Source organism: Mus pahari, chromosome 1, assembly GCF_900095145.1.
Source record: "Mus pahari chromosome 1, PAHARI_EIJ_v1.1, whole genome shotgun sequence".
Lineage (NCBI taxonomy): Eukaryota > Metazoa > Chordata > Mammalia > Rodentia > Muridae > Mus > Mus pahari.
The window spans coordinates 111,250,387-111,266,977 of NC_034590.1; the positions used below are offsets into that span (position 1 = coordinate 111,250,387).

At 51.8% G+C, this 16,591-nt stretch overlaps 1 protein-coding gene across 16 annotated transcripts in view; it reads left to right on the forward strand.

Annotated features, from left to right (window-relative positions):
- The first annotated feature begins 11,987 nt into the window (after positions 1–11,987).
- The window catches only part of Brsk2 (BR serine/threonine kinase 2), a 52,962-nt gene continuing 48,358 nt past the window's right edge, over positions 11,988–16,591 (forward strand). For 6 of the 16 annotated variants that reach the window (XR_003843517.1, XM_021214861.2, XM_029536935.1 and 3 more), the window contains exon 1: positions 12,244–12,433. Coding sequence is in view for 13 of the 16 variants with exons in the window: in XM_029536935.1 (XP_029392795.1) it covers positions 12,340–12,433 (94 nt within the window). In the remaining 3 variants the exon portion in view is untranslated. Of the gene's footprint in view, positions 12,434–16,591 lie in introns of all 16 variants that reach the window. The other 10 variants (XR_003843518.1, XM_021214818.2, XM_021214799.2 and 7 more) reach the window with 3 other exon arrangements.

A 16,591-nucleotide genomic window follows, 5' to 3' on the forward strand; every position in this document is an offset into this window, starting at 1 on the left:
GCCCAGTACAAAGCCCTTTGACCACCCACACATTTTTATGTTGGTGTTTTGGAGACAGTGTCCGGGTCTGCATGCTGGCGTAGCAAGCATTTTACTGACTGAGCCACTCTCCAGCTGGATTAGTTAATTCTCTGTCACTGTGGTAAAGCACCATGGCCAAAAGCAACTTCTAGAAGAGTTTATTTGGGGTTACTGGTCTAGAGGGAAAGGGCATAACGGCAGAGGAAGCTGAGAGATCCATCTTCAACCACAGGCAAAAGGCAGAGAAAGTAAGCTGGAAGTGGGAGTGAAGTTCTGAAGTCTCTGAACCCATCCTCAGTGACACGCCTCTTAGAGCAAGAACCCATCTCCTAAACTCTCAAACAACTTCATCAACTGGGAACCAAGTTTTCAAATACCGAGCCATGGGGGACTTTTCTCACTCCAACCCCTGTACCAGCCTAGGTGGCTTCTATATTATTTGGAGCCCGTATCTTATGAACGTAACACATTGAATCTCAGGAGGCGTGACAGGAACCCTTGCCCACTCACACCTGTGCACAAGGCTCTTCTCCAGCATCGACACGGATCTTTCCGGGGTTCTCCTCATGGGGTTCACAAGGATGTTGTCTTAGGCCAGCTGATGACAGAGTAGCACGTGAGGTCAGTGCAGTGGTCCAGTCCTTCCTGTGTTCTGATGAGGCGGTCTGCCCACATCACAGTTAAAATATAATCAGACTTTCAGAGGAAGCTCTGACACATGCTACAGCATGGATGGGTCTGGGGGACAGGCACAACAAAATAAGCCAGACACAAAAGGCTATGTACTGCAAGAATCTACTCATAGGATGTGCTCAATGTCATCAGAAACACAGAGGCAGAAGGTAGGCTAGGCTCCTAGGGGCTGGGGAGGGTGGGAAGAAGATGTTGAATGAGAACGAATTTCACTTAGAAGGATGGAAAGTTTGGATGGTAAAGGGAGCTTTGTGCTGCTGAGCTGTGCACCTGAAAATGGCTAAGATGAGAAACTTTATATGTATTTGACCAGTTTTATTTTATGTATGGGTAAAACATGAGTGTCTGGTGCCCGTGGAGGCCAGAAGAGAGCATCAAATTCTCTGGTACTGGAGTTACAGATGGTTGGGAATTGTCATGTGGGTTCTGGGAACTGAACCAAGGTCCTTTGAGAAAAAGAGAAAGTCTCTTAAGTGCCGAACCCCAGACTCTATTTTAAATTTTTATTACATTTATTTATTTTATGCCTGTGTGTATATGCATGAAATGAAAGCCACAGAGTACATGTGGAGGTCAGAGGTCAACTTGTAAGAGCTAGTCTCTCCTTCTGCCATGTGGGTCCTAGGGATTGAACTCATGTTCTCAAGCTTGGTGACAGGTACCCTTATCCCCTGAATCCCCACTACCAGTCTGTATAGACGCTTTTGATAGGACACCTAGGATATTCTTCAACTCCTCTGGAGTGAAGCATTGGGCAGGAGGGTGTGTGCCTCGGCCAAAACTAATGAAATTGCCTTCACCGGAAATACTGGCATTCCATTGGTTGTGATGTTTTGTTTTGTTTTCTCTCATTTTAAGGAAAGCCAGTGTTCAACTGTGGTGTCATGCCTGTAATCCCAGCAGAGAAGCAGAGACAGGAGGATCATGAGTTCCTTTGCTACTTAGTGAATCGAAGTCAAGCCAGGGCTACATGATATTTTGTTCCCCAACACCAAAGGAAAGGAAGGAAGGAAGGAAGGGAGGGAGGGAGGGAGGGAGGGAGGGAGGGAAAAAAAGAAAAAGAAAGAAAAGATAGAGGGAAGGGGGAGAGAAGAAAAAAGAAAGGAAGAAAGAAAAAGATGAGAAGGAAGAGGAGGATAAAAAGAAGGAAAAATAATGCACTTGATGGAAGAGACAGTGAATCCCTATGTGTTACTGGGACCCTCTTCCTCCCATAAACAATAATGCATGATGCAACAAGAAGCCAATGCAGCAACCCCACAGGAGTGTAACTGTATCACAAATGTACTTCTTCCCAAAAATACCACCCTCAGAGGTCCCTTTTCAGGCATTAAGTAGATTGCTCGCTTAATACCCAGTGCAGAGGTGCACACAAAAAACATCAATGAGGAGGGAGGTTGGCATCTGGCAGAATTATCAGTACAGTTTATCTATGAGCGCTGCAGCCCAGGAAGCAGAGCATGACACACACACTCTCCTCGCTGTCCAGATGTGTCCCCCGGCCCTTCTCCTTTGCTCCCCAGCCTGCACCAGGTCCCCACCTGACCTGTTTCCTGGAACCTTTTCTACCCCATCAGAAAGTACTTCAAGGGATGGGGTGGAGGATTGTGCCCCTGCAGATCCACCTGCCCTGAGAATTCTTTCCTTTGGCTTTCAGGCAAGTCCCTGGGTCCCTTTAGATCAGCCCTTTCCTCTATAGTCTCTCTCTTTAGGAAGACATATATTACCTGGACACATACTACCTGAGCCCCATCTCTTTCACCTATGCCCTTGGGAACAATGGAGAACATCTTGCAGAGCTGTTTATTGAGGAAGGTGATGTAGGTAAACCTGTTTGAGGAAATTCAGAGTTCTGTTCACAGCATAGAGTTAGATCCACAAATATCAAACTAAAGCAATGGGTCCTTGGCATCCTGGCGTTTAAGCTGGTGACAAAGGGACATGCTAAAATTACTACAAAGAGTGTATAGAAAGGGGTCCGGAGAGTTAGGTGGGGCACACTGAGAAACTGGCTTTCTGCAGGGTCCTGATCCTCTGCTGGGAGCCATGGCTTCAGGCTCCACCCAGAAGCCTCTGCTCAGAGGGTACAGACCCAGCCCACGGCTCCCCTTCTGTGATTGGCTGAAAGAAGGCACATGGGAGAATTGGAATGGAATGGGAAGGCAGTCAAGTAAGTACTGGAGTCAGGGTGGGATGGGCAGGGCTCCTCAGTTGCTTTATGCCTAGGTATCAGGACAGGAAGAATCTGGGGGTCCTCAGAACACAGGACCTGGGAGGTTAGCAAGAAAGAGAGGAGTATGCTCAGGTAGCCCTTCTGAAAGGGAAAGAGTTTCCACGAGATCTGCTGCTCGTGTCGCATGGTGCACACAGTCTGAAAATGGCCACAATGCCACCCTTAGTTCCAGTGTTCTCCTGGACCCAGTACTGCTCATCAAGAGGTGGTGACTGCCACCCTTGAGCCTTTGAGAAATGTGTGAAAAGATTCCAAATCCACTGTCAGCCTCGGACAACTTCTAGAGTCAATGTGAGGCAGATGAAATGATTCAACTCTTGCCTATGGTATTTGGTTAAGAGTGAATTGTTAAATACAGTTGGACCACTGTTGATGTTAATGATAAACCGTTATTGTAAACATTATTTTTAATGTTTATCTTTAAATAAGCTAAGAAGTAAGGGGTTGGGTGATCTGGCTTTCCAACTGTTAAGACCCTTCCTGGAGACTCTTTGAGTAGAAACTATCAACAAAGTAACTAGGCTGGACTGCTCTTATGGTAGTCTGGATGCTTGGCAACTCTATGGCTGCTTTGAGGAAGCTACGTTGCAACCACAGCTGCTTGCTGCTGAAACAGAACTCAGGCTCCAGAAGTTACTATCTCAGCTATGGACAAGACTTGCTTATTTTTGGACTTTTCCCATGACAAACCCCACCTTCATCTAGGCCAGAGGAGGAACACTTCTAGCAGCTCAGCAAGAAGGCCTGTGATTGATGTAAACACAGATTTATTTGCAAGAAGGATATGCTATGATTGGTGCAAAGATCCTTGCCCTGCCATTCTCTTCTGTCCCTATATAAAAGCAAGATGTTTGGCTCACATCTCTAGTCTTGTAGGAGATAGCCTCCAGTGTTGCCCCATGGTTTTGCAACATTGGTCACTGTCCTAGTTTGCTTTCTCTTGCTGTGATAAAAACCATAATCAAAGTAACTTGGGGGCGGGGAAGGATTTATCTCACCTTGCAGGTTACAGTTCATCATCGAAGAACAAGGCAGGAATCTGGAGACAAGAACTGAAGCAGAGGCTGTGGCGGGATGCTACCTACTGACTTGCTCTCTGTGGCTTGCTCAGCCTGCTTTCTTTGATGAACCCAGCATCATTTGCCCAAGAGTGACTCCACCCACTGGCAGTGATCTGGGCCCTCCCACATCAATCATCAATGAAGAAAATGCCCCAGAGACTCACTTAAACTGCCAATCTGATGGAGGCAATTCTTCAATTGATGCTTGCTCTTCCTAGAATCTGGAACCCAGGTGATCCCAGCTTGTGTCAAGTGGATAAAAGCTAACAAGCATGGGCATGATATAAGGTGTCGCTGGAGAGGAGTTCTCTTGCTGGCTTTGGATCTTTATTGTTGGTAGAGTTGGAGATTCTGGGAACATGGGGATACAGTGGCAGTGCCTTTTGAATCGGTGGCAGCAGGGCATAGCAAAGGTGAAGGTGGCGGCTGTTACCCTGGCAGTAGGAGTGATGTGTGTTGTGACCCACACACTCCAGCATGTGCATCCAAACAAACAAAAAAAAGCAAAAATATTTAAAGTTTTATTTTACTATTGTATGCATATGTGTGCATTCTTAAGTGTATGCTTGTACGCAGTGTGCAGCAGGAGCCCGTGGGGGCCCGAAGAGTGCATCGGGTCCCCTAAAACTGAAGTTACAGGCAATTATGCACTGCCTGATGTGGGTACTGGGAACTTAACCCAGGTCCTCTGTAAGAGCAGCAAGTACTTGTAACTGCTGAGCTATCTCTTCAGCCCCTGAAATTTATTTTAAAAGAAAGGCAGAAGCTAAAGGTGAGAAACTATAGCTTTGATTGGTAGGAAAAGGTTCCAAAGGCCTCAGGCCCCTTAGACCCAAGAGCTGTAACTCCGGCTGCTATTAACGGTGGAAGGATTCCTCCCTCCCTCCCTCCATTCTGTCTTCTCGTTTTTTCTTTCTAGGACTGAAACCTGTAACACTAGCCACTGTGGCAGCTTGGGGTCACCTATAGGCCATTTAGGAAGGTCAACACTAGGCTTGCACAGCTCACTTCTGCCACTCATTGCCGATGGAGGCTGGGGATTACATAACTGCTAAGTGCTGGAACCACTGAAGTTCAAAGTGCAGAGTAATCTGTGTACTGAGAGCCATACGTCTCTGGCTTCTAAAACTTTGAACAGAAAGCCTTCAGCTCTCAGGACTTGAGTTGTAAGCTTGGGGTTTTTGCCAGCCCACCCTAGGCCTTGGGGACTCAGGAGCCAGGGATTGCCTCCACTAGAAGAGTTTTTCTTTACCTGGCCACCAATTTCTATCCTTAAGGACACCAGGCAATGATTAAGGATGCAGTATGAGGACACACTTTCCTATGACAGGGCCAGCCTTTTTGTCTCCCAGCAGTTGACTAGCTCACTGTGCACCCCAGCCTTGGCACTACACACACCCCAGCCTTGAGGAATCTTGTGAAGAATTAATTGGCCTATTTTATGGAAACCGAGGCACCAATAAGCATGAGGGGCCAAGCCTCGTGGCCAAAGGTAAACAGGAATGAAGTGGTTATTACACCCTAGGCCCAGCCTCCCTAACAGGCTTTCTGCCAGGAGACATGGTCTGCAGGGCAAGGAGGTAAGATGTCAGCAGCACCTGTCTCCTGGGATTCTGCTCTGAGCTCAGGAATCCTGTGGCTCCAGGACTTCTGATGGGCAGCTCCTCTCTTCCCAGGCCTGTTGTTTCTGGTACTCCTGGACCCCTCTGTCTAGTCACTGGCAGGCACCCATATGCAGCAATGTCTGCAGCTCTCAACTGTGGGTGGATGGCAGAATTATGCAGAGATCTACAATCAAGAGGAGTCACAGCATCAGTCACAGCTGGTGAATGAATGCCCCTAACACTAGGCCACATCAGCTTCACAGGGAAAGTGTCAGCTCCCAGCAACTACGGTGAGCTCCCAACCAATAGGGGGTTGGGCCATGCCTGCCTCTACACACAGCTGATGTCAGCAGAGAGGTCCTGGCTTCAAGCCCAGCACAGCGATTAGGAAAACACAATTCTTAATATCCGATATGTTTTAATGAAAATAAAATGCTCTCAATTTTCCTTCTGGTCTGCTGTTTGTCTTTGTCGAAGGGAGATCAGATGTTGTGGCTGCTTCTAGTCATGGAGGCTGAAAGTCCTGTCAGGAGGGGAAATGGGCTGTGGGAAAATAGGCATAGGCAGAACTGCCAAGGAGTACCGGGTTCTTGTCTGGAAAGTGGCCTGAGGTCAGCAGGCTGGGATGGGAAGGGTGGCAGAAACCCTAGTCTGTCACCAAGACAGAGTCTGGCACAGCCAACAACAACCTTGGGCTTGGGAGTGTGCAATACAAACATGCATGCAGTTGGAACAGGTATGTAGGACAGTTGAGCTTTGGTTTAGTACTGTGACTTCAGACTACAGCTTGGAGTCCCTCTGTTCCTGTGCCACACTGGGAGAAGCTACTTGAGACCTCTTCCCCTTACAGCCATGACAGAAGCACAAAGGTCTGTCAGGTGCAAGTTTGTGATCACTCTGTGTACACTACACCAACCAAGCACTGATCCAGAGCTGCTTCTGTGAGGGGGCCTTGGGAAAAGCCAGCATCCCTCCCACAGGCCTGGGTCTGGGCCCTGGGTTTGCAAGGACCTACAATTGCTCAGGAGGTACCCACAATATGCTTGGCATCCATCCTAACACTGGTACATTCCAGTCCTGGGGAAGGACTGGGGAAAGGCTCAGAGAGTCAGGGGCTCAGAGTGAGTTGGGGAGAGACCAGGCGGTGACCATGGATGTACAGGGGCAGGCAGCTGTAAATACAAGGAGGCACTGTGCAGATCCAAGGCTTCCCAGAGGGTCAGGGATAAGGGGGAGAACGAGGGATACTGGCCTCAACAATGAGTAAATCCCTGGGCTTTGCTGTCAAGGTGAGGATGCTGGAGCTGGAGCCTAGAGGATGTGGGAGGCCTTCAGTTGCTTCGCTGTCGCCGTTATAGCTGAATGAATACTGAACACCCCTGAGGAATTGAGGGGCAATGAGCACTGAGCATTGGGTGGACAAGGGTGGAGAGGAGAGGTCAAACCCTAGAGAACTGTGGGCCACTGATACCCTCTTCCTGAGTATCAGGGTGCTGCCCACAGTTGCCCTTTGAAAAGGGCACTCTCTAAGACCAGCACCCTTATAACCACCTGGACCACAGTTTCTCTGCAGAGGTCCCATATCTGAGAGGGAGGCCCGTGGTTTCTACATGAGACTCCACAACTATACCCAATCATACAAGGCTTGATGTCACGGTGGACAGAGATGAACCACCCATGTTGGAATCACTCCGGGGAGCTGAGGCAGGGGCACCTAGCTTCAGGGCTGGCTCACAACTCGACTTTGTTTCTGCCCTGGACCTTGAGGAAGGAGGTCAGGAAGACAGGGCTCTGTGGCTTTTTCATAGAAGAAGTTGGCGGTCCAAGGACCACACTGCTAGAGTGAAACAGGTTTCATGTTCCTCCATGTGTGAGCAAGCACGGGGCAGTGAAATGGTCAGGTCAAGACCAAGAGAGAAGCACAGCACTGGAGGTTCCTGAGAAAGGCAGGAAAGCAACCTTTATTAAATGCAAATTTCATCAGAGACATTAAATTTGCACACACACACAAAAAGGAAACCCACCAATTATTTGGCTATAGAGAATTGACATACAGGATTACCTAGCAATAAAAAAAGGTGTTCAAGAAATTGACTCAGTGTGCTGAGATGTTGACTTTAATTATCAGTGTTCACCATGAGTGTGACGCTCTTCTTCCCTGGCAGCCGAGGAACGTTTGGAGGCATGTAAAGCGGGAGAAGCTTTGATGTACATCTCCAAACTCTGAAAAGCAAACAGCAATAATAATAAAAACTAAATTGAAACCATAAATAGTCTCGTTACAGGCAAGAGCAGGCAGGACGAGAATGTGAGGCAGGGCACCCTCTCCTGGCAGGGACCTCACCCCTGCCTCAGAAAGCATCTCATTAAATGAGACAATACAAGGAGGAACAAAACAAAAAAAAAAAAAAAAAAAAAAAAATCCATAGTGGATGAAGGTATAGCTTACCGATCCATCTTGATTCAACTGTTACCTATGGGCTGGGAAGACTCCATGCAGAGAGGGAACGCTCTGCTCAATTGCTTCGGACACAGTTTCTCTCTTCATCAATTCTTCGTGGCTTGCTCCCAAGGAGTGGAGGGAAGAGAAAAAAAAGCATGCTCCTGGCAACTGCAGTACTTGCATTTACTGCATTTGCTTAGTACTGCCACTGCAAACCTCCCTCCTCTCTCCTCCTTCCTGGGTGTGGGTGCAGACTCCCAGCCTGCCTTCCACTGTGCTTTGCCATACTGTATGTACAAGACAGTGAGGAGCCAAGATGAGGGCCCCCTGGTGCTGTCTCCTAGGGAATGCATTCAGGGGCCTGGGCTGTTTCCCAGGAAATGGATTAAATGCTCTAAACCGATCCAGGAAGCCTTGGAAACAATGTCTCCTTTCCTTGCTCCTGGTAATCCTGCATCTGGCTCTGGCTTCTGGAGCCCTGGCTGTGGGGGCACAGGATTCTGTACAACAATATCCCATGTGCCAGGCAGTAAAGGAGGAAAGAAACAAAAGCTCGGTGTTAAGAGGTGACCCTCCAGCCTGCTTTCAATTTTTTGAAAGTGTGGGAAAATGCAGCCAGCATACAGTGTCTGTGGTCCTTTCCGGATGTATCTACGGTCTCTTATCCACATTTGGAGAGCTGTGCAACCCTTCCCAAGGCCAGTGCTGCGTTTTCTTAGCCTCAGTTCCCTCATGGACAGATGTGAATGGAATAACAGGCAGGGTGGGGAAACCAGTGGAGGTAGGGACTTTCTAACCACACCCCACACGGCCCTACAGGCTGGCCACTTGCCATTCCTTAGTCCCACAAATGGATCAGCCCCCTCCCCAGTCCAGGCCCCACAGCTGAATTTCTATAAAAGCAGTCCCAAAGTCGTGGCCTTTGTCCTGAGGCCTCTACATCTTGGTCTTGGGTTATGTAGCCCCATTGTTTTCGCTAAATCAGCCCAGGCCAACTAGAAGCAGGCCTGTTCTACAGACTGAGTCTCTCCTTGCTTCTTGGCCTCCCCCCTAGCTGCCCCCCCTAAATGCACTGTAGCATTCTCCCTGGGCAGGCAGAAACAGGCATGGCAGCACATGCCTGCAATCCCAACAACTGGAAGGCTGGGAAAGGAGAACCACGGCAAACTTGAGGCCAGCCAGGGCTACATAAGTGAATTTAAGGCCAGCCTAGCTCTAGTACATAGAAAGAACCTGTCTCGGAACAAAACCAAAAAGGAGCAGGTGGAGAAGGCCGAGGAACTACAGTGGGACCCCCAGGCTAATGACTCTGGTACCATCCAGATACTAGGTGGTCAATGGGAAAACATTCTTTAAAATGATGTGCACTCTAGGGTTTTCTGGCCCAATAGCCTAACCTACTAAAATTAGTTTAAAACATTAACTGGACATTCCTGGGCAAAAGCCCTACAGGTTCCTGTGATTTCTTTTCATGCATCACTGGATCAATTTGCTGACACTCTATTAAGGATTTTTGTTACTAGGTCCTTGGTAGTGGATTACCACTTCCTTTTTTTGTTTATTTTTTTTTAACCTGTCTTTATCTGGTGTTGGTCCTGAGTTATGTTAAGTAATTCTGAAAGTGCTGGTGTAGTGGGAGGCTGATCTGCCAGAGGGGCCTCTTGGTTTGAACAAGGACCTCCCTTTGGAACTCTGGAGCAGGCCAGTTTGCTCAAAAGCACCAGACCAGTCATAGTTTCTATCCCCAAGATACAGTGGAACTAGCCATGGTCACAATACCTCTTATCTGGCCATTATTGGAATGTTCCTCAGTACCAGACCCACTAAACCTGGATGATGGCAGACTGGCCAAAGAGTTTGTGGTTGTGGTTTCACAGTGATGGGGGTGGGGGTGTGGCATCTGTTGTAAAATTGTAGACTTGGAGGATTTCTGGGATAGGTTTGGCTGGGCTCTAGGTGGTCCTGGAAATAGTCACGAGGCTGTTGAAACAAAGCTGTAGGTAGAGCAGGGACACAGCTGTTCTTGGAGGGCTGCACATCCAAGAGAAGAGATGCTACACCTGACCCTGATGATTGGTGCTGGTTAGATGAACACACAAAAATGTGCAGCCAGAGAGGGGATGAGACCAAGAGGCAGACAGTGGACTGCAGGTAGGGAGAAAGCAGAGTCTTGAATATAAAAGTTTTGGGAACCAGATGAAGATAGATAGCCACAGACCAAATGCAGCCAAGGACACTGGAAAGGTGAGAAGGTAGGCAGGGAGGCCAGGTGACCAGCAGGGTAGGTACGGGGACGCACCTGGCACCTCCTTTCCTCTCTTATGTGGATCATTGGCCCGTATTTGTGGACCCATGTCCTACTTGTGCTGATCACCCCTGGCCAAATCTCCTCTAATACTCCACTTCAAGGTCCCCAGTACTCTTCCATGCAGCTGAGAAATCACCACTGCCCCTAGTGGTGTGAGCATTGGCCCCAGGCTCCCTCTCTGTGACTGCCTGTGTGTCCCCATTAGCAGGACAGTACTGCTCACTTCAGGACAACATTTAGTACCCTAAATCTACCACTTCTAAAGATCAGGCCAGCTCTTTGGAGGAGAAACTGTTCCGAAGGCTAGTTCTCTCTTACATTGGAACTCTGAATGGGCCACAATGTCCTCACTCTCCATTGGTCTCCCCAGATAGTGCTGGAAAGAGTGGGGCCCTCCTCAAGTTCACACGGTGACACCTACGGTGAGCAGGGGCAAGCAGGTGGCTGAAGGTGGAGGGGACACTTCATACCATGGGACTTGTTCACCTAGCACATTGTTGACTAGCGTAGCTTCCACTGAAGTACACAGTAAGTATAACCTACATCTGTAAAGTTCTGAGCCTGATTCCCATCTCTCCTCTTCCACCACCTTCCTTTCACAGCACATCTTAAGGGTTTCATGCAAGAAAAAGAGGGTCTCTGTAGGCCTCACCGCCTCCACCACCGTCCTTAAGGCCACACTCTTTTCAGAGGCTTCTCTGGATCTTAGGTGGGTGCCATGAATCCCCTTGACTCTCTGCTTCTCTTAAACATAGAAAGGGTCTGCCGCTAAAGGCTTGGAGGCACCAGGGGGTCTGCGGCAGAGAGCCTCTGCTAGGGTTCACTGACCCTGCTATACTGGTGTCTACTGGCATACCAAAGAAATGCTGTCCCCTTCTTCCCACGGGAACAGAAACAGCGGGTGGAGAATGGCTCCCAGGGCACTTTGGGCACTGCAGCGTACAGCTCTCTCGCCCGGCATAAAACATTACACTTCATACACAGATCACCTGTATTCAGAGCTTTAGTCTGCACAGAGCACCCACGCTGAATGCAGCACCCCAACCTAAAAGCAGTATCTCCACCCTGCCTGCAGAACCCGGCCTGCATGCGGTATCTTCGCCAATGCTCAATATCCCCACCCTGCAGGGAGCACCTGTGCCTGATGACCAGCGCTCCAAAACCGACTGCAGCACCCTGCCACGATCCAATGGCCCCATTTTATATGAAAAACGCTCGCGAGGGCGGAAAACTCCTTCCAAAACCCAGGGGTTCAGGGAGAAACCCCTAGACCAAGGAGACCACATGAACGTCTTCCCAAGGCCTGCTTCCTGCGCCGTCCGGCATTCGTTTTAAGGACAAGGCACCAGGCAGCTAAAGCACTGTCCGGAGGCTCTTGGCTCTATCCTGGCCTCCCCTTCGCCCCCGCCCCAACAACACCCCAATTTCGCTTTCCCTGGCCCAGCGGCCCAGCGCGCTCTTAGAGACTGGCGGGGCGGTCCAGGCGGAAGACGCTGATTGGGCCATGCCTCCGATTGACAGCTGCAAGCACCAGTTGTCACGGTAGCTGCAGCCGGTGGCGCCCGCTCGGGCTCGGCTCGGGCTCGGAGGCACTCGAAGCGGCTCGGCTGCTCGTCTGGGCTCGGCTGAGTGGCTCGGTTCGGTTGCTCGGCGGGGCTCGGCTGCACGGCCGCGGACGGGCGTGCGCTGGGGGGGCGCGGGGCGCGGGCCTCGGAGGTGGCGGCGGAAGCCTGGTGCCCCCGCCCGCCGGGTCCTCTCAGAGAGGCAGAGCGGCGGCATTCCCGCGGCCCGGACTCGCACGGGTGCGGCGGGCGCGGCGTGGGGGGCGGCGGGGGCGCGGAGCAGCGCGGCCCGCCCGGGAGCGCCGCGGGCCGGGTCAGCGCGGACGGCGCTCGGCGGACTCGGACGCACTGCTGGCCGGCCCCTCCCTGCCCGCGCGCCCGGGCGCCCACTCGCCGGCGCGGGGCCCGGGAGCGATGACATCGACGGGGAAGGACGGCGGCGGGGCGCAGCACGCGCAGTATGTGGGGCCCTACCGGCTGGAGAAGACGCTGGGCAAGGGGCAGACAGGTGCGTGCGCGCCGGCGGCTGGGGGCGCGGGCGGGGCCGGGATGCAGGGCGGGCGCGGGGCCGTGGGGCCGGGGAGAGCGTGCTGACCGGCCGGGTGGGGCCGAGGGAGGCCGCAGAGCAGGGATGCTGCAGGCTGGGCCCGGCGGCCGCGAACAATGGGCGGCGGTGCGCCGGCGGCCGCCGCACTCCCGGGTCCCGCGGTGGAGCCCCTCAGCCCACCGGTTGCGGGAGGGCGGGTGCAGTCCAAGGACATGCAGCGCGGCCTGGGGCGCACGGCGACTGGGGCGGCATGGGCCGGGCCTGGCGACTCCCGGCAGTCCCGCTGCAGGTGCGCGGCCCGGGGCCCGCATTGTGCGCCGGAGCGAGCGCCGGGCCCATTGTGCCGCGGGAGGAGGGGGACGAGCGGGCGCCCATCTGCCGTCTGCCGCGTTAATAGGCGTGCTGCCTGAGCAGCTGCGTCCCGGCCGCATGACCCCCACCTCCAGGCAGCGGCCACCGCCCGGCAGGTCCTGGCCTGGCTTTCCTAGCCTGGACCTCCCATTCTGGTGGGGCTGACAGCGCAGGAACCTAAGGAAGGCTGGACAGCGCCTTCTTCTGCACCTAGTCTCAAGCCTGAGCGTCTGCGACATTGGGTTTCCCTGGGGAGGTAGAGGGTGCCGGTTCCTGGGCTTGGGCCATACATCACCGCCTGGCGGTTGAAACAGACCTGGGCCTACAGCAGAAACGAACCTCCCCAAGAGTCCCCACTGTCTTTCCCTGGGCAGGTTCCATTTCTGCACAGCTTTCCCACAGACCAGCCGTGAACTACCTTACATTTGGCCAGCCTAGGTTTAGTCAGCCCCCTCATCTGGTCAGCGAGGCGCATTCACACAGTCGTCTTTGTGGGAGGCTGGGACTCAGCCATTTTCTTTCTTCTCCCAGGACTGGCCTGTCTTCCGGCTGCCCAGAGGTCCGATTGGCGCTGCCCACATCTCCTTTCTCTTTGGAAAAAGTTCCCCAGAGTCAGTGCAGGCCAGGGAGTAGAGGGTAGTGGGGAGGTGCAGCGTGGTTCAGGTGGGGGTTTGAGAGCCTTCTACAAGCACCCTTGGGGCTTCAGGGAGGCAGCGGTAGAAGATGATGTTTGAGAAGAAGGTGGACCAAGCTGAGTTCCCTTGGAGGCTCATAACTGTGATGTCACTGAGCCAAAGGCAGATGTTTTTTTTTTTTTTTTTTTTTTACCCCAGGGCTACATCTTCCCACCCTGGAGTCAACCCCTGAGCTGAGCAGTCAACACCAAGGCACTGATCAAGGGGCCCAGGACTGAATGAAAGGCATAGGCAGCTGGTGTTCTCTTGAGTTCTGCATGTTTCTTGGGATGAGCAAGTTAGTTTGTGAGGGAAGAGCCTGGAGCAGCAGAATGCAGAAGGCAGTGAAATAATCTAATTATCGCACCAATAAAACGTTGTTAAAAGAAGCCCTGGGTGTGTAAGTGATGAGAGTGGGGAATGATGCACGGTGCCTTGTGGACTCTGGGCAGGGGTTGGTCTCCTTGTTTTCTCTGTGGCATTACATGGTCCTATAGTTAATGACACAGTGATGGTGGGTGATATAGAAGGACCCTAGCAATCGTGCTCCTGGGCCTTTGGATGCCCCCTCTCTCTGAACTGTTGATCATCAGAGGGGTGCAAATGTGCCGCCCAGGAGACTGTTCATCCTGTGTGTCTGCCCTCTCTATTACTGGAGGATTGTTCTGGTGGATGTAGGTAGATCCTGACTGTATTTGTTGGGCCTGGTCACTTAGCAGCAGATGTCAGCAGGATCAGGCAGAGGCAGACTTCTTGCCAGAAAAGCTTGATGAGGGAGTGTAGGCCAGACCACTGTCCACTGCTGCCCTGCTTACATGCTGATCTGAGGGCTTCTCCTGGCATGACCACATGTCTTGGGAACACACACACACAGATGGTTTTCGGTTCCTACCCACCTGCTCATTTCAGCACTAACCCTTGCTCCATTTTGCTTGTATCTGTCTATCCAAATAGAAGCTGCTTCTCGGGGCTATGGATGGGCGTAGTCTGGTGGTAGTGAACTTTGTGGAACAATGTAAGCCCCATCACCCATGGGACGGTAGACCTCAAGATGTTGCCTCCATACACTGAGATGGCCTCGCTGCTCTGCCTGTTAGAGGCAGGACACTTTTTTTTACCCATACTGGAATTTCACCTTTGTGGGCTCACAGCCCAAGAGGGCCTGCAGGACCCTGTCTTTGATAGGATTTCTATAGCTGTGCTAGAACACCATAACCAAAAAAAAGCAACTTGGAGAGTGAAGGGTTTATTTCAGTTTGCACATCACAGTCCATCATAGAAGGAAGTCATGGCAGGAACTTAAGGCAAGGCAGGAATCTGGAAGCAGGAACTGAAGCAGGGGGCAGAGAAATGCTGCTTGCTGTCTTGCGCCTAATGATTTGTTCAGCTTGCTTTCTCATGCAACTTTCCAGGACTACCTACCCAAGTGGTATCACTCACAATGGAATGGGTCCTCTTGAATCAATCATTAATCATGAAAATGTCCCATAGGCTTGTCTATAGGCCAACTGGTGGGGTCATTTTTTTTCTCAATTGATCTTCTGTCTTCCCAAATGACTCTAGCCTGTGTTGATGGAGAGAGAGAGAGAGAGAGAGAGAGAGAGAGAGAGAGAGAGAGAGAAAGAATGAACATACTTGCTAGCATAGAGCTACTATAGAGGGTGATGACAGGCCTGCTACTATGCAAGAAGTGGTCAGTCAGGCCAAGAGAAGGGGATGAATGAGCAGGACAGTCTTCCATCTTGACTGGGCTCACAGGTCAGTAGCTGGGCTGCCACAGTGAGAGACGAGCCATCCGTCTCACACTTCCAAGTGGCCACTAAGAGGTTGGAAGAGAGCTCTGATGACTGCCGAGCTGCAGATGAATCATGGGGTAGAAGAAGCCTGTGAGGGTGAGACAGGTGGGAGGAGGGAGATATGGGTAAGAGAGACAGGCAACTGGGGGGATGGGTCAAGGAGATTTAGGTCAGGGTGAAGAGTCAGGTCATGGAGAGACAAGACAGAGGAGAGATGGGCAAGGGAGAAGGGTGAAGGGGCAGATCAGAGGACGGGTGAAAGACAGGTGGGAGAAGAAACAGAGGAGAGACAAGTGGGGAGAGGCGGGTGGGAAGGGAGACAGGTGAGGAGCATGCAACACACCTGCGGGGTTGGTGCTCATGGGTGGAGGGTGATAAAGTGAACAGAAGCAGGAGTAACGGTGGCTGTTGGACCAGGGAACTTTTTGAATGTCAAGCAGGAACTAGCAATTATCTTCTGTTTCAGTCCCTGTAGATGGGCCAGGCTGGTGAGGGCTGAGTCAGAAGCTGTGTGGGGCCAAGGCCCAGAGCCCATAACTATGGGTGGAAAGGGCCTGGTGGCCACTGCGACAGTGAAGGTGGGTGGCATGAGGTGTCTGGTGATCACTACTCACCGCGCTCCTCTGGTCCCTGCTGTGAGCCCCTCCTTCTTCTACACAGCCTCCTTCTTCCCACATCTGGCTCTGGCCATCTGACCTAGTTGCACAGGTGAGGGTACTGTGGCTTCAAAGCTAGCACTCTGAGAGAATTGTGCTTGTTGGGAACAGAGAAAATGATTTGCTGCCTGCCCGGGGCCTTGCTCAGAGCTCCTATCAGGTGGCGAGCAGCTATTCTGCCCTTTCCTGCCCCTCTCCGTAGCTAAGCCTGGGCACTGCTAGCCCTCCTCCTACAGTTCACGCTTGCTCAGGAGCTCCTATTCCCCCTGACAGCTGTTCCTGCAGGCAGTAGGACACAGAGGCTAGGGAAGGGGAGGTGTGCTCCAAGAATAAGTGTTCTTGGTAGAGGTGGGGGAACCCCAGGACTCCATCCTGTCCCAGCCCACTGAGGTGACTCAGAGTGCATCTGTGTCCCTGTGCACATGGGTCTCTGCCTTGTTACAAGCAGTGATGAAGACCAGGGAAGCCTTTTCGTGACCCCGCGAGCTTCCTGCCATGGAATGTGGTATGCTTGTATTGGCGAAGAGAAAGAATGCTCATTCAGGTGTGATGTGTGCCCACATAGAGCCTCCCTCGGTGTGCCCATGGCCCTGACTACACATCAGAGCCTTGGCGAACTAGGCCTATGCAGGGCAGGATTCC